This window comes from Netta rufina (assembly GCF_964035555.1).
Source record: "Netta rufina genome assembly, chromosome: 5".
In the NCBI taxonomy this organism is placed as follows: domain Eukaryota; kingdom Metazoa; phylum Chordata; class Aves; order Anseriformes; family Anatidae; genus Netta; species Netta rufina.
The window spans coordinates 60447059-60470581 of record NC_140128.1 but is presented as its reverse complement, the minus strand read 5'-3'; the positions used below and the strand labels follow the sequence as shown (position 1 = coordinate 60470581).

General features: G+C 46.7%; 1 protein-coding gene across 1 annotated transcript in view; it reads right to left on the bottom strand.

Moving 5' to 3' along the window:
- Positions 1-1411: 1411 nt before the first annotated feature.
- ARMH4 (armadillo like helical domain containing 4) overlaps positions 1412-23523 on the bottom strand; it is a gene marked incomplete at its 3' end in the record, with an annotated part of 47554 nt that continues 25442 nt past the window's right edge. Inside the window, exons 5-8 of the mRNA XM_084287230.1 lie at positions 5387-5418; positions 4322-4426; positions 1692-1826; positions 1412-1480 (exon numbers count right to left, since the gene is read on the bottom strand). Coding sequence (XP_084143356.1) covers positions 1412-1480; positions 1692-1826; positions 4322-4426; positions 5387-5418 — 341 coding nt within the window. The remainder of the gene's footprint in view (positions 1481-1691; positions 1827-4321; positions 4427-5386; positions 5419-23523) is intronic.

Sequence of the window (23523 nt, the reverse complement as noted above, 5' to 3'; positions counted from 1 at the left end):
GTGAAGGATGGTTCCCCACAGAACAGTGATTTCCACCTTGGAAACATGAATATTTTGCATAAATGTAAGATTAAAGAGTCATTGCACAACCGGCAAGAAAGCGAAAGAAATGCAGCCCTTTGTTTTTAGCTATTTTGACTGTGCAAAGCACCATTACCTTCCTCTGCTCTGTTCCTGGAAGGCCAGGCAATGGCTGTCCCCCTCTGCACCCTGGTGCCAGCAGCACAGAGGCTCGCCCTCACCCCGTGCTTCACCTCCACAGCCCTCTGCAGCCGTCCATCCTACAGCTTCATCTCTTCCCCCAAGTTCGCACCTCAACCAGATCCTCCAGCCAGGGCAGCTGCTGCTTTCCAACTATCCCCCCATCAGCCATGAGTCCCTTGGCACCTCGGCAACTCAGCCACTTTCAGTGCCTTCCTGCTTTTGGTGGCACAGAGACAAGACCCACCAGCTCTCTCAAAGGTTTCACAAAGCTTTCAGGGGCTGAAAACGCAACTCGCAGTTGGGAAAGGAGGCAGACGCTCTGCTTCCACCGCTGTGTGAACGCAGCCTTGGGTTAGGGGTGAAGCAATCACTAGTACCTACAAACAGGGGGCAGAGGCTGAGGCAACCTCTGCCCCGTCTTTCCTTTTACCTACCTGCACACTGAACAAAAGCTAAGAGATCCATGCAAGACTACCCGTCAGTACGTGAGCGCTGGTATTTATTGTGCTGTAACAGACAGTGCTGGTTGAAAATGGACTAAGATTTTTGTCGTGAATCAAGTGTTGAGGCCATTCCCGTGTGTTTCCAAGAAGCGTGGAGCAGAGCTGAAGGGAGGGCTTGTAAAAGAAGGGGCGGGAATCAGGGAACAGAGCGTAGAAATGTGCTTCAAACTGTATCGACAACACGGTACTTGGGCACTTCTCAGGTGATGAGGGATACAGTTCAAGTGGATAACTCATTAATTAAGCAGAGCAGCTAATCTCAGCACTAATGAACTCTAGCTCAGGTAATGTAACATTTAAAATTAACAAATTGGACAGAAGTCATTCACAGCAAAGATTTCCATTCCCAGGTTAGGTGAGAGCAATTGTTATGATTAGATTACTGCCAGCCAAGGACCGAAATAGTACACCGGGGTAATAGGAGAATAATCATCCGTATAGATCAGCTCCCGCTGTAACAAGATGCGCTGCGGATCTGAATGAGGTGCCGGGTGCGAATGTGAAATCTCACTACGGTACCAAAACAAACATCACTGCGTGGTGCACGTAGAGCATAGCATGCCTGGTTCGCCGGGGTGGTACCAACCACTGCTCGGTGTTCGGGGTGGCTGAGAGCAGCGATGCAGCAGAAAGTCCTTCCTTCTTTTCCTCCCCCTCCCTCCTTTTAAAAGTCACTGGATATCACAAGGGCACTGCAGTTCAATTCAAAATTCGTCTTCGGAGCTGTCGGCTAGGAGCATTACTCGGTCTTGCATGCTGTTAAATTCCCTCTGCTAGGGGAAGAAAAGAAACATTAAAGAGCTCAATATGCAAACTGAAATGAGCAGTGTCTGGATCCCTCCCCCAGTACTCCAAGTGAGAAGTCCAGTGCACTTCAACCCAGAGAAACCACTCTCCATAACCAGTTGGCTCTTACATTACAACCGAAAGTTAACTGGAGAGTGGTGGGAACAGGTCGGTGGTTTTTGTTTGCAGTTGCTCTACCTTTCTTTTATGCCTCTTCGAGCCATTTCTCCTCCGGCGATTCATAATCTTAATGCTGTAGAGTGCTCCGAGGATGAAGAGGGCTCCAGCTATCCCGACTCCTACAGGAACCAGCATCCCCGACATGTATCCTGCCTGTGTTGAAAAGAAATAAGCAGAGCAACAATCACAACAGCATCCTTTCATAGGTATTTTCCACCAATCCAGGTGGAAAATATGGTTGGACCTGCTGATCTTGGAGGTCTTTTCCAACCTTCATGGTTCTATGACTGCAACACAACCCTACATTTTCATCAGACTTTACTGTATTTGTGTCCTTCTCCCACCCGCATAGGATGGGATCTACTCCCAGGATTCCAAAAAAAGCCTCAAACCAGCCCCACTGCAGGACCTGGATGGCTACCACAACTGCTCACTCACGCTCAGCTTTTTCTAGCAAATACTTCTTTCCAACAGCTGAGAGCTCAGCATTTGCCCCCTTTGGCATGGAGCTGCGAGCGCCGGGGTGACGTGTCTGCTGATACACTTAGCAGTGTCTTCCTGGCCAGCTCTTATTGCTAGAACTTGTCTAACCACAACCAAACTGCTAAATATACCCTGAGATTTATGGAGCTTCCATGCTCCCCAGAGATACCTTTCATGGGAGAATGAGTGCTCCAGGACCTGCCAGAGCCCCCTTGGCTTCATACTCAAAATCTGTGAACCAAACACCTTTGTTTTGCATGGGAAGGGGTCACTTTGAGCAGGACAACAATGTAGGGGGGTACTCATGCCTGCAGCTGGTCTTGTCGCAGAGCAGATGCAAATCAGCCTTAATGCAGTAGTTATGATCCATACGTTTGCATTGCCAAGAGTTTAAAATGTCAATAAATATATACATAGCACAAATAATTTGTAAACATTTAAAATCCTTCCAAAAATATCCCCACGTGATCATTACTTTACTGTTTAAGTGAAAATTAAGCCAAGCTCTAAAGTGCCAAATTGCTCAGTGCTGCCTTCATTCACGCTGCAGCAGCGGCGTTCTCGGAGGCTTTACCCTTCTCCTCCTACACACCCCAAATCAGATTTTACACCTGCCGAGGGACAGATGCGCGATCCAGAGGATTACCAGGCACCTCTTAGCAAGACTCAGTCCAGTGCTCGCAACCGTGTTCATCTGCATTCTCAAACTGCAAGACGACCTAACAACACATGCTGACGCTGTAATTGCTTTTCTTCCATAATCCGCTGAGTGGGAAAAACAAAGGCAGGCAGTGCGTGCTGCCCTGGCTTCACAGGCTTATCTGGAGAATGAAAATACCTGCTCTCACCTGGGACAGACACAGATGAAAACAAGGGCTGTTTTGCCTTCACAAACCCCTCCAGAGCTCGGCTCTTTAAATAGTAACATCTTTGTGCCTGCACTGCAAAGCTGGAGGGCTCAGGCCTTCGGCTGCATCCCGCAGCTTCCCCGTGATGCTGGGGGGAGCTGTGTGTGGCACCCCAGTCCCCAAAAAGGAGGTTAGGGAGAACACAGCTAAAAGGTTGCATCTCTGTGAGGCAATTAAGGTGCCTTAATTGGGTGACCTAATTAGCGCAGCGTGGGTTGTGCTATTTCTGGAACCTTGCTGCTGGCACAGGCGGTGAGGGGAGGCTGGCAGCGCCTTTTTAGCTGCTGCCCAGTTGAGTTTCCATACCAGAAATTGCTGCTTTTAACACGGTGAATTCTCCTGTCTGCCCGTGAGCCCTTCCCAAGCCTGGCCAGCAGATGCCCCTTTTGCAGCATTTCCCCCACAGCTGGGCCATTGGTTTATACCCCAAATGCCTGCGATGTGAGCCAGGTGCAGGGCCCGTCCTCCCAGCCCTTCTGCATCACGTAGCCCAAGCTGTGAGGGCTTTTGCACTTGCTTGATACAAAATCCCATTTCACAGGCAGCTCCAAAGCCAATTTTTTACCCCTTGCCCATGGAGAAGAGAACATTTCTTTACAGACCCTAGGGATGCTTTTAGGATCCCCAATCCATCACCATAACCTTCCTGGCTTTGCTGGACATTGAGATAACAGCAATAGAGGACTTCAGAGGAACCTCATGTCCTTTATTTTCTATTCCCAAGACAACATTTGCACAGCGTTTTCAGGGGACAGGACATATTTATCAGCTCACTGCCCCGTGCTCCTGGTCCCACACTGACCACACCGTCCCCTCTCAACAAGGAAGATGAGGAATCGGGGTGAGCAGGCTAATCTGTGAGTGATGTGAGTGGGTTTTGTTGGGCTTTTGTAAGAGAAAAACATGATTAAGGAAAATGAGCAAGGTGAAAGATCTGCCTCCAGGTGTCTGCCATACCCTACAGGAGGGAGATGTCTCTCTGGTCAGAGGACAGTAGCAGATCCCTGGTTATACCAACGCTGCAAGAGGTTCAGACCCTACAGAACAACTCTTATGGTGACTGGAACACGCACCCAGCTCATGGGGAAGGAAAGAGGTGACCAAAAAGATGCCAAAAGGGACGAAGTGAAAGCTCTGGCTTCAGTGAGAAGATGCCTGATGCCCCCAAGCCTGTGTGGTGCCGGCCATGTAGGCCCGAAGTGAGCGGGTGACACGCATGCAGGCTGCATGCACCCCGTCATGGTGTCTGCTTGTTACCTTCACCAGGAAAACCATTCTCTGTCCTTTCAACGTTCGCTCTGGCTGAATCCCAGGCCAAGATGCTCTGCTTTGAGCAAAGATGGTGCTAGACATGCCTCCTTCCTATTGCAGGCAGAAAACCAACTCAACAAGAGCTGGGCAGAAACCCTCCTCAACCCTTCCACTCCCCAGTCCTGGAAACAGATGCCCAGAGCCCTGCTCTCTTTTCAGACTTGGTGCTGCTGAAATTTGGTGGGGGTGACACTGGAGGTCTTTGCTTGCTGGGTGACAATCTGCTCAAACTTAGCCGTGTGTTTTCAGGGGCTGAAGTTTCCTATCGAGTCATCATTCCTTGAGTTTGTTGTTTTTTTTTTTTCTATATTAACTCTGGTCCTATTCAAGAGTTTCTAAGCCCCGCTGAATTACAAAATGTTCTTGTCTAGAAACACTCCTGTCACCTCATTTCTAGCTTCACTGCTTTGCCATCGTCAACATAGCATTTGGAAGGTTTCACAACCATTTCCAAATGTTAATATTTGCCCTAGGGTAGCAGAGCCTGAAAATCTATCAGAGACTGTGCCTGGTACAAGTCCTGATTCCACGTACCACCGCTCTGTAATGTCAGGGAGAAAAGATCAGGAGCTGGTATCTTTTCAGTCTTCCTGTGTTCACTCTTTGTCCTTCCAGGAGTTTGCAGCTCCTCCTGCATGGGGGCAGGAGACCCAGTGGCAATGCACAGCCAAGACTTGGGCTTAAAGAAAAGGGGTGGAGGCAAATTAGAGGGCAATAAAAAATGTAACTTGGGTAGTGCAAAGAGAAGGTGATTTTCTGGTGCAGAGAGGTCCCTCGAACACCCCTGTCCCCTGTCCTGCTCCTAGCTGCTACTCATCAGGGATGTGCTGTGGATTTACACCAGTACACGCAGCAGCAGCATCTGGTTCATTGTCTCCCAGAGAAAATGTTAAGCCCCTTCTCAATCATCTTTGTAGAGATAATGAACTGTGCTGGCAAGAGCTTATTCATTCCTGCAAGTGAAAATGGCTTTGCTTTTAAAGTCATTGAGAGAAACACTGAGCCTCTTACCTTATCTTTCAGCTTCTCCATCCAGCTTCTCACTGAAAAATAAGACAAAAAAGCTGTAATCATGTTACTTATATTAATTAGTAACAAATGATAATAAAAGCATTGAAATAGACACTAATTAACTTGACAAGCTGATAACATTTTTCATTAGATTTCCTCTTTTGTTCATGAAAAAGAGCAAATGCAGCAAATCAACAAGAGAAACTCTTTATGTGAGTTGGCAGGCAAGAAGCTTGCTTTTGCCTGTGCAGTTCACATCTTCGGAGTGATTAAAAGAGGAATCGGGATCCAGGAAATGGGATTTCAGGTTGGGGGTTTCCAACCAGTACTTCCCATACACACACTGGGATGGTTAATAAGAAGATCACTTTATGGCATGGCCAGATCCTTCACTGGCCAGTTCTACGTAGATATTGCTCTCTCTGTTAGGCATAAGCCTGTAGAAATGCCTAAAATAAGTATTATTCCCTGTTTTTTATTCCCTTCCTCTTCTGGAAGCAGCGACTGCCTGCTTGGGGAAGTCACCAGGTACCACCTGAGGACTGGGAGAGCACTGGAGGTGCTACGCTACTAAATCAAGGAAAAATGTGCTGCCATCACGGAGACTTTCAGCTCTAACAGTCAGTTTGAGACCCATGAAATATGGTACCCGAGAATTAAACGCCTTTAATGGCATCTACTTGGGGATGAAATATTAAGCTGATCTCAGAGAACTGCAGGCGCTTGGCAGTGATTCCAGCAGCAGCTCTGCATTTGCCTGCACAGCACGGAGGACCAAATGCTCAGCATTTAAGATACCAGCTTTTGTTTCAAGCAAAGAGCTGAAGGTATCAGGACTCAGCAACTGTGCTTTAAGCCCTAAGGAAGGATCCTCGGTGCTCCAGGAGGACATTGCTACAGGCACAAGGGGGATCTCGGCTGCACCAATGTCTTTCTGAGGGTTATTTCTCCCAAGGTACATCAGATCCCAAACGTCACACGCTGTTTATGGTGGGAGACCCATTTCCAAGCTTGCTTTCTTACAGAAACTCTCTTCAGAGCTTTTGTTAGCAGCGTTGGAGCCTGCCTGTTGGTGTGCCACTCAGGGTAGCCATCCTTCTGCCGTGACAGCACGGCTGTGAGGGTGCAGCTCCAAGGCCGTCAGCAAATTACCTTTTTATGTCTCTGACACAATATTGAGCAGCACAGCCGTAAGGAAGTAATAAGACTCGGCCCAGACATCAGCACCACTGAACCAAACTATGAATTTGAACAAGTTTGAAGGAATTTGAACGCTCCCTTTTTTAACTGTCAGTAGCTTGACACTTTCCAACCAGAGGATCCTAAATTATCTAGAGGTGAAAAAAAAAGCGTGAAACAGGCAGAGGAGCATACACACAAAGTCACCTAGCTCTGAAGGTAACTAAGGAGAAAAAAAAACTACCAAGGAGACATACTTGGACACCCACAGCACTAGAAGAGGACAAGTGGACTTATCTGACCAACTCTTCCTACCAGTTGTCCTGACTTGCATGGACTAACCCATGGTGCCACAAATACCCCAAACCAAAGGAAACCATCCCAAAACTCTTACCAAAGAGCCTTCTGATGACTCTCATTTTTTAACGATGCTGTTGTGCTGTATTCCAGGCTCCTGGGAGCAGCGACAGTGGCTCAGGGGCACACAGCAACAACCACAGCTTCAAAACTGCACCGCATGTTCGGAAGCTCCTGGCTGATGTCCTCCATGCACACGTATGGACAGCTACACGTGTACCCTTGGTGTGTGCACAGAGCCACCTAAAGCTGCCACGATGCCCACCCGGCCCCAGCTCAAGCTAAGCACAAAGCATGTTTTTGTGCCTTTCACCGTAACTGTGTCAGATCGGTGATCTCATCAGCAGCCCTCCTGCTTTCTCGTAGCTGAACAACAACAGAGCCTCTAAAGCAGCAATTAGCTCCGAGTATTTCTGACAGTTCACGTGTAGGGCTGCTATTTCCACCAGGGGATGATCTAATGACACTCTACTCCTTGCTTTCACCAAATGCAAGCTCTGGCTTCATTCCCCTCTGCTCCACAGAACAACAGCAGCACATCTGTTGGGACTGACGGATGCTACGGTACGAACCCAAACTTGCTATTTATACAATTGCTTAATATTAAAACCAACCTCCTTTTCAGCAGGGTAGAGCACGTGTCAGATGCCTTCGGGAATCAGCCTAAAGCACCGGGCTGGCTGGCTGGATCTTGTGACAAGTCAGTGAGCATTACATTGAGAACATTACAAACACTTGCAGCGCTACCAAAGCACAGAATTGTTTTAACACCTTTGAGGAAATGACAAAGCACGGTGCTATTAAAACCGAGCACTTCTTGTTCCAATTATTCCCATACATGAGGACGCTAAGTGTGGGGAGGAAAAAAGGCGCTTTTTCAAGTTAGGCTTGATATCTATGCTAAATGGCTACCATCAGTTAAATCTGGACTGCAGCCTCTCATTAGGGATAATTATACATAATTAATATTCTGAACTTAGCCTTGGAAGAGGAACACTGCGGATGGCATCATCTCAGAGAAACAAAACACTCTCCAAGAACACCAAGAGACTTGCCAATGAGGCCAGGCAAATAATCAGTAACAATACTCCATTCCTTGTGTTTTTCATCACCCTCCCCCCTTTTTTTGCTTCTCCAGACACTGAATGTCCTGAACAAATGGCAACAGCCTCAGGGTGTGAAATTACTAACATGGGCCTGCAGTGCCAGCCCTATCCCGTGGCATTTTAAGGATCATGATCAGTACAAACTCTGCCTCAGCTGAATTTTGAGCCCTGGGTTTCACAGGGAGTTGAATTAGACCAGTGTGGAGCCCTTCTGAAAACGACGTGCATAATCTGACCTTTTCTCAGTGATTTATATAATGTCTGCATCTCTGCGAATGAATTTTAAATAACGTACAGCTTCAGATCACCGACAAAGGTAATCTCAGTCTGAGCAGTGAGCTGCACAGGGGGTGAAATGCCTGTGCCAAACACAGAGCACGTCTGGAACTGGCATCAGAGCAGCCCAGGATGAGTTCAAACAGTTGCACGGGGCTATTTTTATTAATTTTTACCCCTCAAAAGCCTGCAGACAGCTATTAAGAAGCCACGGTGCCAACAGCAGGGAAGTTATGCTCACTAAATGAGGTCCAACAACTCCTTTCACCCCTGGACTTTAAGATGCTACAAATCCAAACCAGCCCTTGCAGGAGATGGCTCTGGCTTCTGCATCAGAAACCCAAAGGTCCAGGTGGCCCGGGGTGAGTTTCTCTGCTCTAGTACACATCTTCTAGCCATCCTTCAGCAAGTGGCTTGCAGCAGGACATCTCAGGTAAATGCACCACACCTCACCCATCAGCTACTAGCACCTCTTCCCACCTCATCCCATGTCTTGGCTCCCTGGAGGGAGCTGCAGCTCCTTGTGCCTCACCTGCACCTCCGGGGCTTCCTCCCACTGATTTAAGCTGTGGTTTCAGAGGAAAAAACAAGCAGTTTAAGACTACAGATTATTCGCCTCCAGGATATTTCTGAGTGTGTATTTCCATCCCTCAGCTTCCCCCTGCGTCCTACAGTTTTGCATCCCCTGTAAGACTAGATCTAGTGTGCTTAACCAAACCACTCATATAAAGAAATATAAATATAATATGTAAATATATAAAAAGAGTGATCAGATATAATTTACAACAAAGCATCAGAAAGGGAGAGGTCTGGAAGCTGCTTGCAAGTTCAGCTGCAAAGGTCCTCCAGCAGTGAAGAATTTGCATGATTTACTTCAAGGAAAAATCCAGTATTTTTCACTTCTGACTGAAGAAAAATAAAATTGGTTTAGTATGACAGAACATATTCACTGCAAGTCTCAACCACAGCCTGACACTTTCCTCCCAGGGAAGAGCCCGACCTGGTGGTGCTGTGCCCTGGGATCTCTCGGCACCTTCACCTGACAGCCCTGCAGAGCAGAGCCCTGCAAGAAGGGGCCTTGTTCCACATAACTTGTTCCAACCCAAAAGGAGAGAGGATGTCCAAAGGAGATGGGAGATCTGGGAAAAACACACAAAATGTGTCCTCTGCAGTGACTCCTGTGGCTACCACACATCCCCACCATGGAAAAAAGTGGGTCCTTTGGTACAGCTAATAGCTGGGCTCTCCTGTCCTCAATCTTATGGGTGGCCTTTGCTCACAAACTCACTTCTTTCTGCTATTCGGAGGACTGCTCATCTTCAAATATGTTCTTCTCTGTTGGTCAGGCCTTCTGAACCTCAGACCCGAAGGCTGCAGGGTGCCAGGGCCAGTCTCTGGGTTTCCACCCGCTGTAACGCACTGCCAGACCTCACCAGAGCCTTTTTCTGCTTCCCTCACCGCTGCCCGCAGAAATCAGGAGCACAAGGCCTCCGGGCTGCATGCTTTGTCAACTTGTAGTAATCCTCGCTGCCTAATTATCCACTCCAACGCAATGATAAGGCTGCTTAATGATGCTGTTCATTCATTCATTCCCTCCCCTCTCCAGATAAGAAAATGCAAAAACTGCACCTTCTGGTGATGACTGCGATCAATAATTTGTGCCCTCACACCACCAGTTCCAGCTCTCCCTTCCTCTCTTGGAGGCCCCGCTATTTTATCTTGTCACTTTAGCTTCCATTTTATCAGCTTGTTTTATTCATACTCCTTTTTTTAATCATCTAAAGCGACTCTGTTTTTCCACGACAAAGCAGCACATTATCCCTCTGCCCGGCACACCCCACTGCATTTTCAGATCCAGAGTTTACATTTTCATCCCAGAACTGCGTGGTGATTCTGATCTGCACATCCAGCACCTTCTCTTTCAACGATTTTCCATCATGACCACAGAGACCAGTCCTGAAAATGTGGCACTCGAGTTCCTACATGTGCCCCAAAGGGCAGCGAAAAGGCCTGAGGAACGCCTGCATGGCTTACAACAAAATGCTGACCTTAGGACAAAATTCGGACCTGACAATTACATCTGTACCTCCTCAGATGTAACAGGCTGGGAGACCTGCACAAAGTTTAATTCTGAGACATCAGAAAATATCAGCCACTTGTATTCTGTCAGGGCATGAAACAATTTTGCTCCAACAGCTCCCGGTAATTGCTTTCACCTCTGTCTGAAGACAGAGCGCGGGCCTCCTCCCTCACCCAGCTCTTTTTTATCAGCTCACAACCCAGGTAAGACATCTCAGAACAAGACCCCCGCTGCAGCAGTTGCTGTAGAGAACAAAACGACCAGCTTGGTGTATTTGCAAGGACGTGGGCATTTTAAATACGTACCGGTGTGTGTCACTGCAGGGGAGGAATTCACTGCGCCCTGCAGCCAAAGCAGCTCAGCACAACTCTACCAGCACTTTTTTCTCTAAAACAAATGTATTCACCTGTTCCAGATCTGCTCATCACCCTGCTCTTCCTTGTCACCAGATGGCTGGGGTTTGGTGTTGCTCCCAGCCAGGGCTAAGAACGGGTGGTGGGGAGAAGGAGCAAACCTTGTCCTTAACCTTAAGACTTTGCTACAGAGACCACCCTGGCAAAATAGCTGGCTCATCTGCGGTGAGAAATGGGATGTTACAGTCCTCTAAAGAACCTGCAACACCTCCGTGGCATGCGCCAGAGCCAGCAGCTTGCTGTAGGGAGCTCTCCTCCTCCCTCCCTGACATACCCAGAGGCACACACAAACCCCAAGCTCTGCACCTCGTTCCTGTGCAGGAAGTATAAAAATAAAGAAAAGATTGATTGCTTTAAATCACTCTGGAGACACCAGGCAATCTGTCCTATTACCTTACAGACTTCATCTCTTTCAGGTAAAACTTTCTGCTAAATGAGGCTACAGAGAACAATTTTGCAAAAATGCTCCGTGCTTCGTCTGCTCAGCTCTGACAACTTAATGGCACAAGACTGCACCAGCTCCTTTTCCTTAGGAAACACAAAGACCAATTTACTTACTTGCACAAATAAATAATACAGAAAATGGCATTTTGCTGGGAGGCAGCATATTTTTAATTCCAGAAGAAAAACTATTTCTACTTGATGGGAAATTTGATGAATGCATTTCTCTCCATGCCCGATTTAAAAAGACTTGAAAGGCAGACAATCAAAGAGTCAAATCAACAGTTATCATTTATTTTTTTCTGGAAAAAAAAAAAATAAACTGCTGCCAGGCAAACTTTGAATTGACCAAGGTAACTTTCACAGTTCCCATGCAACAGTCTGTTTTTGCAAAGTAAAACTGAATGTCAGGTGGCTGTGATGGGGGGAGCGAAAAAGCCAGAGATGCTGCAGCTGGAGAGAGCCCCACGCATCTTCCCTCTGCTCTCACAGCATCCCTCTGCTACTGCAGGACGGCAGCAGAACAGGCACTGTTATTGGGCTGAGTACCTTCAAAACCTCCAGCTGAGGCCACGTGTTCCTCATGTCTACGGAGAGGAGAGGTCGTTTGGCCATGTTGCTCCTCATTCCACCCATTCACTTCAACCTTCTAGAAATGCAAGCCACATAAACTCCCATGTCTTCCTCACACGACCTTATCTATCTTAAAGGATGAGCAGTTAAACAACAAAATTTCTCTGTACCTCAGTTTAAGTCTCATACTCACCAGGTCCTGAAAAAAAATCTTGGCTTGTTTTTTTTTTTTTCCTTCCTTTTAGAGCCAATGTACTTTTCAAAATCATTTTTCCTGGGGACGCTGTATGAGTGATCTGCCCGCAGCAAGCAATACTGAAATGGGGTACTTTCCATTTTTGTATTTAAGACAGAGGATGTATTTTTCTTATTTTGGCTGGAAAGATGCAGCGCTTGTCATGAAATGACATAAAGATCAATAAAGTACTAAATGGCTGGAAATAAAAATGATGGAGTTGACTTTCAAAGGAAAAAATAGATATCGAACCCTGTTTTCAGCAAACAATTATTCTAGTAATTAAACCACAAAGCCCTGAGCATCGATTAGATGCTCGAAATAAAATCTGATTATCTCAGAGACTCATGTTCATGCAAATACTACGGAACATCAGCAGACCGAGCAGTGCCCAGTGCCAGTCACAAGAGGAAGATGTATTTGCCAACATTTGCTAGCAACAACAAAAAAATCTGATTGAAAATTCTTTGTGCATCGAGAACCAAACTGATTCTCACCGCGATGCAATGCTCCTGGGCTGCAAATAGCCAAAAAGAGGCTTAAGGTTCCTGGCTTGGACACCGGTTCGATAGCCTCGCAATTGACTTCTTGTATAACCGCAGGCAAGTAAATTAATCTCTGCTACTCCATTTCCCATCCTTACCATGGGAATATTACGGGCATACCAGATAATGTTGAGTTTGTCTTTTCTGTTTCTCTTGCTTGTGTCAGACTTCTCTTCTTACATATTTTAATGGCCTTTACTGTAATATCGCCGTCTTGGTGTGGGATGTTTTAGGGTTTGGAAGCTAATACAACACAAATAAATCTACCACATAAATCACAGTAAGACAGTGTTATTCAGAAACAAATGCTCTTTAGGAGGCCATTAGTTTGAGTATCAAAGTATCTCAGGTGCTAAGGAAAAACAAATGTATTGACCTTTCCCTGCTCTCATTAGCATGCACTCAGACAGAACACGGTAGTGCTTACTCTTGAACACAGAATGTGCAGGGAAGTTTTTAACAAATGCTTGCAGGGAGAAGCAAATTTTCTTATAAATATAGGACCGAAGAGAGAAGAGCTCTGCTGCTCAGAAAGTGGCTCTGCTCATGTTATCTGTGACAGTGCTTAATACAGAAATGGAACCTGTCCTCACTCCTGCTCCAGGAGGGGGATAACAGACCACACTCAGCCTTCTCCTATGTGGTGAAACTCCACTAACTTCAGCAGAGCTGCATCATTTCTATCAGGGGATGTGCCCTGTCCAGGTGTTTGCCTGTGGTGTCCAGTGATACCTGCAGTAACCTAAGAATTGTGCGTGGCACCAGGAGAAGCCCAGCTGCAGAGAGGAGGTGACACGCAACTGCTACTCATCAATCTGTGCACAAACTTCCTACCTGGTGAAATGAAGGGTCCATGAAAAGACACTGCTTCATTTAATGCACATAGGGCCTTACCTGCTGTCCACTAAGGTCAACATGACCCTGTCTGAAGACCATATGTATATGGTCTTATATATACCTTATATATTCAGTCCCAAATGGTCAATATCCATCTCCACTTACGGTAAAATTCACAAGTCATTTAAAAAGGGACAATTAAATAATCAAGTCAAATAAAGGCTGACTTTTTAAATTATTTTTTGCTTGGAGTCTTGATGGGCACCTCATACCTGCAGAGACTCAGCAATCAATCTCTCCAAACGATTTCTCTTTGAATGCGACAGGAGAATCACAAGGTGCAGAAGAGAGAAAAAAAAATAATGTAGTGCTACAATTGTACAAAAACTTTAAAACTTCTGATCCAAATCATAAACAACACAAAGGAGCATCTCAAGCCCTAACAAAAAGGAACGCCTTGCTCAGCAGCCTTCTGATATGCAGAGATGGTGCCAAAGCCTTCAGCTTTGCTGTTGCTAATCGCCACCGAGATGAAATATCTAGCAACGCCACATGTCAGTATTACGTTTTCAAGCAATTTTTCAAAGTAAATTATAGCGCAGAACAAGCAAACCTAGGCACTGCCATGTCTCAAACACCACCCTGCAGCACGGAGCTGTTGCACCTCCCTGCTGCTGCTCGGGCCAGCATGAGCTGAGGGCACAAGGGAAAAGCAGGCAGCACCCCTCGGCCAGGGCTCCTGCTCGTGGTGTGCTTTGCTGGTGAATGCAAACTCAAAACTGTCCCGAGAGGACACAGCAGTAAAGGGAGACAACTCACAGGGCTGTGGGGACATGGTGACTCTGACTGTCACCAAACACTCCTGCGGAGAGGTCCTACCAGGCTGCCAAGGAGCACAAGAGGAGAAGGCCTTGCCCTGTTCTTCTCCAAGCTGGGCTGGCCATGGGACAGGTCTCCTCAGTGGTAAAGTCCACAGAGGTGCTGAGGGATGTGACCATTCTGAAATTAGGTGCATGAAAGGGAAGATCAGACATCATCCCAGGAAAGCTGGAAAAGGAACAAGCCCTAGGTATGGTCACAATTTCTAAGCCCACTTCTGAGCCAACTGCAATTGCTGCAACACCACAAATGAGGTGTAAATACACCAGGTGTAAGCTGAGCAGAAAACACCGTGGTGTTTGAAACAGGAGGAAATGGCTGGGATAAGGGCAGGACACATGTCCGCTATCCCATTTTGTGATTTTGTGTCCTAGAGCCTTACTGATGGCATTACTACCAAGGGGCAGGGTTTCTCTCCCCATGGTGAGACGAGCAATGCTTTCAGTTTTGCTGTCTCAAAACAAGCAGCTCCAGGACATCCAGTGTTTGATTGGAAAAGCCAAAATGGATCCAAGCACCACCTGCAGGACCTGCTTGAGGCTTTCAGCAGGGACATGCAAGCAGAAACCCACACATCCATGCCCCCCTCCCTGCACCACAATGCTCAGCATCCCCGAACGAGGGCAGCTGGAGCTGTCACAGGCAGGCACTGCTGCTTGCTGCAGGCACGGCGCTGATGCCTGCCTGCAGTTAATGCTCTGGCAGCCCTCACACCTTGTCAGGCCTGCTGTGTTTCACAGGCTACCTGTGAAACAAGCCTGGGTTGGGATAACTGAAAGCAGGTTTATCCTGCTTCAGACACATTGTGTGCCATCTCCTGGGCCCTCAGCTTGCTCTCCAAAAAGCAGGAGCCGAGAGTATGGAAAGGAGTGAAGGTTTGCCCCATTTTGGGAGGTTGGAGGGAAATAAATCCCTAATTCATGATATATCCTGACATTGAAGATCATACCCTCACACTCTGCACTGGAATATCTGTCCTGAAAGTGAGCACATGCCTCTGGTCCATGCGATATGCCAAACCGTGATGATATTTGTAAAGCATCTCCTTGTTGCGGGTTTCCCATGGTATTTCTGAGAGTTGCATCCACGTTCCCTAATGGGCAATGAAAAGCCATGTACAGATGTCTGTAACAGGCTCAGACAGTCTCAGTGCTAGGACGCAGAAGCAGAAACTCTCTTACAAGTAAAAAAAACAAGCAGATTTGCTTATTCAGCCATTAAAAAAAAAAAAAAAAGGGAACAGCACAGAACAGCACTGACTTCTGTAAGTACATCCTGCAAGCACCGGGACAGGAAGAAGAGGTATGGAGAAAGGTAAAGCTAAATTGTTGCTCCAGGGACAGAGGGACCATGGACACTCAAGACCAGAAAATGAAAGACTTCTCATTCCCAGAGCAACAAGGCTCTCGTCATTGCGTTGACCACACCTCAAAGTAGCTCTGAGATGGAGCTTGCCAGCAGAGGAGAATGGTATGGGATGGCTGCCCAACACAGAGAAGTGAGGTGGTCACCAGCATCTCAGGTCAGTGAGCTGGGACCCCTCCCTCTCATCACACCAAAGCTTCTCAGTGGTGTGGCAAAATTGCCTTTTGCCACCCCACAGAGAGCAGCCCAGAAATGATGAAACTTTCCCATCCCCACCAGTGGGAGTCAAACCTAGCCTTGATCAAGCAAAATGAGGAAACAGTCTCAAGTTGTGCCAGGGGAAGTTTAGATTGGGTATTAGAAATAATTTCTTCATGGAGAGGGTGGTCAAGCACTGGGACAGGCTGTCCAGGGAAGTGGAGGAGTCCCCATCCCTGAAGGCATTTAAGAGATGTGAGGTGGTGGCACTGAGGGACAGGGCTCAGTGATGGGACTCGGTAGGTCATGCTGATGGTCATACTTGGTGATCTTGAAGGTCTTTCCCAGCCTAGACGATTTTCTGATCCTATGTTTCTAAACTGTTTGCAATATGCCTGTGAATGGGGCTTGGGGATCATCTTCCTGACTGTGGCAACATCTGCTATAGCACTGACCAGAACAAGCCTGGAAACCTCGTTTAGAAAATGATAACGCACTTGCCATCAGCACAGCAATTATGTCTAAAACTTCACTAACATGGAAAAGACAAACAACAAATTAGAATCAACCATCTACAATTAAACTAAAAAGCCATAGCAAGTCGTTGTTCTTTGCAAGAAATCATTTTTCATACCATTTACTGTGAATGAGGTCTCATTACGTTATGGTATTTAGCTCTTCCACCACTTTTCGGCTTTGCAGCTCTATTAATTGCACTCACAACAGTTCTCTAACATAAGCAAGCAGTGACATCTTCATCTACCGACTGGGAGTGCAGACCTGATGGATCCAAATACAGGATTTGGATATCTACAGCCAAAAGGAGGCAGGAAGACCCAAGGCCAATGGAGAAAGCAGGGCCAAAATCTGCAAATATCTTGAGCGCAGCCGTAATCCTGTTCCAGCTGAGAAGAGGAATTTCTATTTCAACACCAAGAGGTTCAGACCAGTGCTGAGCTCTGCCAGTCTCACCCAAAGCCCTTTTTTACTGTCATAACAAAATTACCTAGATGACAATTCCCATCCAGCTAATAGCAAAGCTTCTTATTGCAAGTTGGGCCACGCGAGGCAACGAGTGCTCAAAGTCAGTGGGTATTTCTCTGTAATAATGACTCACACACACGATGACAATCACCAAAATGGTTTCACTCAGCCTCTGCCGGCTGACGATAAAGCCAGCCTGACAGATGAAAACTCTGCTGGGAGGCAGAACGTGACAGCCTTGATGACGGGTTATCCAAATGAAGGAGCCCCAAATATATTTGGTAGATAAAGCTGGAGAAGGCAGCTCTCTTTTCATGGTGGGGAGATGTCTGATCTCAAATATGTTCACACTAAAAATTCTCTGAAAGAGAGTGCATTGAGGGAAAGGAGCAATTTTCATTTCTGGCTGCACTGGCGACTTCAAGGTATACACCTTGGGAGGCTGCAGCTTTTTTTTATTTGGTGTTTTGAACCAGCACGAGGCCAAATTCAACCTCCAAACATGCAGGCCTGGTTCCAGGGGGCTGATGGTGGAAGGCCCTTCTGGCAGGCCTCAGCACTGTGCAGGACAGTGGAACAGGGCCTGCACCTCCTGGTTCCCCCCCAGATTGCACCTATAGCACGCAGAGGTGCCCTGGTTGGAGACAATAAACTCCAGACCAAGCACCAGCCCTACCTCCACATCCTTCTGGCCTTGCACCTTTAGCCAGTTAAGCATGAAGCTCTGCGGAGAAATGAATGTCCCAAAATCCTGTTGAAGTTTGCTGTCACCTGATGAACCTTGAAAACTTATCATCACCTCCCAGCCAGCTCTGCATGCTCCTACAAGTGAAAGGGTTAATTCATCCTCAGATTGTCTGTTATCTGCATTTTCCACTTATTTCAGTAATGGCACAGAGCACCGTTCCTGCCCAGCTGAGAGGTTAGATAAAAGTCTGGGTGACTCCAGTCTCCTTGGGGTTTGCTGCTGTGGCACACAGTCACTGGTGCTCCCTCTGGAGAGCTCAGCCTGAATGGTGGCAAACCCACCCAGCTCCCCAGAAAACATCTCTCAGAGCATCAAGATGTGTTTCATAACAAAAAGAGATGCAATTTTAAGAGCAATGCTATCTGCAGAGCACACCAGCTCCCCTGGTCTTACCCATGCCAGCCTTTCACAAGAGAAATCTGCCCAGGAGGACAGGGATACAGCAAACAGGATAGGATGCTCCTGTGCTGTTTACATTGATGGTTGTGTCCTTGGTCTTCAAAATGCCTCAACACAAAATCAGAGTTGTCAGAGGATGCTTTATGGCATTTTCTGCCCCAATCTTTCTGCTCAGAAATGAATGGATCTGGTGTTTCTCCAAGCAGATTAAGATAATCTCTAACAATTTACTTACACTGAAAGGGCATTACCCTGATTGGAGCTGGTCAGAGACCACTCACTGATGAGGACAGCAACAAGATGAGGCTCTAAGAAGACATTTTGGAAAATGAACATTCCTGAATAACTCCTGATTTTGCTGCCATCATCTGTTCAAATACTAAGGAAGCGATTTGACATGCGAGAACCTTCATGAAATTATCTGGATGAAGCTCACAACTTAATCTGCTTTCAAAGCAGCAGCAAATGGTTGTTGTCCAAACGCTGATGGCCACTCTGTGCAGCTCAACATGAAGTGGAACAAAGTTTGCTGTTCACCTGACAGGTATATCAGGGTCTGATCAAGGCTCCCTCCTCCTCTGTAGCCCCCTGCAGCAGGCAGGTCTCATTCAGCCCGTGCTGATCCAGTGCTTCGTGCTCACCAGGTGAGACATGAAGAGGGGCAGAGCTCAAAGGGGGCTTCCCTCCTAGCTGCAGGGCACGCACTCCTCCTGAGACCACCAGGTCTTTGTCAGATGATGGGATGTGTCCGGCTCATGTGCTCCATCACACGCAGAAACTCAACTCATTCCCTGAGCAAGCAGGGAGATCTTTGTCTGAACTCACTGCAGGCAACTCTCACCTCTGGGCTGGAAGGTTGTTAGGGCACAGCAACACCCACCAAGGGGAGAGGAGGAAACAAAGGTCAAAAAAGACAAGAAGCAGCAGCAGGGGAAGGCACAATGAAATATTAAAAGACTTTTGCCAGGAGTCTGTGTCTCCCGGTGTGCAGATAAATCTCCACATTACATGCTAAAAGTAATCAGCCTGGAGAAAGACACAGGCATTTCATCAGGCTTCAAGCAGGGGGCTGCTCGCTTATCTTCCAAAAAGTCTCGCAAAATCCTGCAAGTAAGTCAGTGAGCAAGCTCTAATCTCAAAGTCAATGCTAATAGCCTTCCCTCAGAAGGAAATTATTATCCAACAGCACATTTCAGAAATACACAAAGCCAAAAAAAAACAGGTTAGGAGCCAGAATTTTCTTCTGCTTGTTTTGTAAGTATCACAGCCTCTTGGTCAGGAGAGCTCTGGACTGCATTTTCTTTTTCTTTTTCTTTTTCTTTTTTTTTTTTTTTCTTCATTTAAAACAGCAAACAATATGCACAGGGAATTTCTTGGGGAAAGATTTCCTTTTCCACAGCATGAGCAAAACCTCTCTGGATCACCTAAAATCTGCAAATCTTTGTAGGTACAGAAAGAGTAAAACCACTGAGCACTTCTGAAATGTAATTCTACACATGAAAGATAAATTACTGGCCTTGTCCTGTAATGCTGTGAATTGCTTGACAGATTCAGGCAATTACTGATCAAACCCAGTTAGAGGTTTGATCGACAGACCAGCTGAACTGTTGACTCAAACCAGTTCATCACAACATCCCGATTTATAAATCTGTACATTTACTGAGAAATTTATTGAAAAAGCCATTTTCTAAGAGATAACAAACAGATCCACTAAAGCCAAGAGCTGACAGACCACACGTCACAGGACAAGCTTTTGGACCCACAACCTAGGCAGCTATGGGAACCCACAGGCATTTTATGCATACAAGAAAATTTCCATCCAAATATCCATGACAGAGAATGAGACTGTGAAACAGAGAAGAGAAAGCCTACCTGGTGTCTTGCTGGAAAGGCCACTACTTTCTGTGCTAGTGCACAATCTTTTCTGCTTTGAGGACTCAAGTTATGATCCTGGCTGTGCTGCGAGGGGAATTAGTTCAGCCCGACAGTCACAAGCGCTGCAGGCAGAGCAGCCAAATACAAAAATGAGTCCTCAGCAAGGGAAGGGGACGACATGAACTCGCACTGATGTCTGTACTCTGCTGCACGTCTGGCCCCTGAGCTAAATTATCAACAGGCTCACGCCTCTGATTTCCGAATAACAATGCTTTATGTGGAGCTCTGTGAACCTGAAAGACACTGCACAACAAGAGCCTAGGGAGGTGCCTTGGGTTACTGAGTCACATCTCCCTGCAGCGAGCAAAACCAGCTGGTTGCTGGGGTTTCTGTCCTTGGAACAAGGCTAAGGGCTTCAGGGCAAAGCTTGTGCCGAAGGAAAAGCACATAAGAGCGGCTGTACTGGATCAGCTTCATGACATAACCCATCCCTGAACGCTCACCAGACAGCACAAAAGCAGGGCAAACTCACAGGGACACCTCCCTGGCTCACTCTCCAGCCCGTGGCCATTTACTGCTGATCACGTTGCCTCTTCAGCCAGCTTCAGTACACACTTTTGTCTCAGCAGCTATCAATATTTTTGTTTATCAGCCAAAAATAATACAGAGAGAAAACAAAGGAATTTCTGGTGAATTATTCCTATCATTGTAAGTGCTGAAAGCCCACCTGAGATGCTATATTCATGTAATAAATGCTCTATAAACTCATAAAGAGAGACAGTATCTGCTCTAAAGAACCTGAATGAACAAACCACAGAGAAGCACTGATACCAGCCTGTTTATGGATGCCAGGACTCAGGAAAAGGAGAAGTAAGGGATTTGCTCAAGGTCACATAAGAAAGAAGTGGTACTGCTTCTTTCTGAAATTAAGCAGAGGAGAGCAGGCTATCCTTTTGGTTGCCTTTTAGTTCTTCTTCCACGTACCTTTTCCAGCTTTACTACATCCCCATCTAGATGGGTAGAACGACACAGATTATTTATGGTCAGAATGACGGCTGTTATTCTGCCCTCTGCTCCTTTTTCCCCCCCATCCCACCAGGCCAGGGTTCTCTCAAGAGGATCTGGAGCAGAGGATTTGCTTTAATTTCTACTCCCTTCCAACCCAGTCTCCAGATGACCATCCCAACTCACTGTTACAGTGATAGGACTAACAATAAAAATAACTCTCAGCTTAAATTTCCCCCCCCCGGAACTTGACTGTCCCTAAAAGTTTCTCAAGGATCTGTTTTGGAAACGTTCTCTAGGCTTTCCTCCTCACCCAGGCATAAATAAATCCTGTTTTCTTCCATGATTCAGCAGGGATATTTACTTTGAGTGTTCACACCCACCCATCCCAAGCTCAAGGTGACTCAGGAGAGAAGCTCTGCATCGCTACCCAGGGCCTGGAAAGCTCCAGCCCTTGGGTTTAAGCACCACAGAGCAGAGAAGGGAAAGAAAAGGCAAATGACCATCAGGTCATGAGGAGCAAAACAGGTTCCAGCCGGGCTCTGGAGCATTCGTGCCTCATTTGTAAATCTCCCTTGTTACCTGCCTGCAGAACCACAGGGTCGGGCACAGAAATACTGAGCCCATGACACAGTTCTTCTCTGTCCCGGTGTTGCTGTCTTCAGAATGGGATACGAGAGCGAGCGCCGTAATGGATGCCTTGAAGCAGATTCAGAATACATGAAGAATTATGAGTTCCACTGGCTTTTTAAACCCTCATATCCATCTTCAGAGCCCACACATTAGTGACTACTCAGTGCTTAATAACTACTCATTGCTGCTGTCAGTTAGCACCACTGAAGCGTGCGTTCCCTGCAGCAGGTGATTCAGGTCTGGGGACGCCAGCTCTAGGCAGCAGATACCTATTGGAGGACTATATCCCTGCCCAATAAGCCCCAGAACATCTCCTAAATCAGCAGCATATTATTTACAACCAAGTGAAACCCACCCCTCATAAATAGCATCCCCAGAAATGTGTTCCAGCTACGGGAGAGCACATCTCTTCATCAAGGCTCTCCTTTCACTCCAATGCTTCACTCAATCCTCTACACAACACTCCCTACAGCCAAAAAAAATAAAAAGAAACTGCATTTAGCCACGTTTTCCAGATAGAAGAAATACCCAAGAGGAAGGTATTTTCCTGGCAGGCTGTCACCTGCCAGGCCATACGGGTGGTGTGGGGAGAGGGAGGTGACCCAGAGCCCTCTGAGATCCCCCATGGGTGTTAGATCCATCCCTGAGCACACCACAGAAAGAACATCACGACCCCAGGCGTGCAAAACTGCAAAACTGGCCTGTGCAGTCAGCGGGAAGCAGGGGAGGTGTGGGGGAAGCAGCCTAGAAAAGGAACAAAATGGAGAAAATTGGGAGAGCTCCTGGGCTCGCTTCACATTAATAAATCCTCAGGCACTGATGGCATTGCCAATATATTAAAAGAAATGATAGGTTATTGGGAACAGCTCTGCTGAAACCCTTTATTACATCCCAGGCTTGGATGAGGCTGTGATTAGAGTTATTCAAACACAAGGCAAAAAAAAATAAAAGGAAGCAAAAGCCTCCAGTAATTCTCACCGTATCGACCCCTCTTGGTGATTAATGCTGATACACAGCATTTTTGCAAAACACCAATTGCTTGCAGTTTGAGGTAATTATTTTATTGTCAGTCAAAATCCAAGCACTTTACTTATTTCCAATACGTGTCCCTAACTCGCTCTCAGGCAGGGCAGGATTTATATGTTTATCAAGAGAGCATCCTTCCAGGAAGGAACTTAGATCTCCTTTGATCCTCAAGTCATCTTAATTTGAGCAAACACCAGCGGGGAGGCAAGTTTAGCATCAGTCATCTGTGGCTTGCACTGCCCAAGCGAAGAGAGAACGTATCTACTTTCTCATTAGAAAGGAATATTTTAAAACCATCTTCTCGATAAATTACCATCACTCTTCCTGGTACTAGTCGCAACGAGCTCTTTTCCTCCATTTTTCTCTTATCACTCTGCGATCGGAGGCTACGTTTTAACCCAAAAGATCAGGCTCTGACGCAAATCCCCAGAAGAGGAGAGGAAATTCAAGGCCAACGAAGCTTTACATTCCCTCTCTCCATTTTTATTTTTTTTTGAGGGCTGAAATGTCATGAAAACAGATTTTTTGCACTGTAGTATATATGTATCGCTACTAGAAAATAAATCTGACTTCTCCAATGTAAGGACAAGTCTCGTTTCACGAGGCGAAGGCCACCTAGACGAGCACATCAAGCACAAATTAATAACTCTGACCCAGGGAGAGCTGCTAGCCTGCCTTTTTTTCTTCAATCAAGCTAAGTGACTGCTGCAGCCCAGTGGGAGAGGGGGCTGAACGCCATCTCCTCTGCCTGAACAGAGCTCGGATTTCTGACATATAAAAGCCGGAGGATAGAGGGCGAGGCAAGGCACGCTGAAATGTGACACACCGAAAGTGCAGACTTGAGAAGGAACGGGATTACTGCAGATTAAAAAAACAGCTGAGACACTTGGGTTTCTGTTACAGCAGGGCTGACAGACAGCAGGACGGACAGACTGTGCCAAAGCAGCTGACAGCACCGTGCACGCACAGGTGGTGCTGGGCTG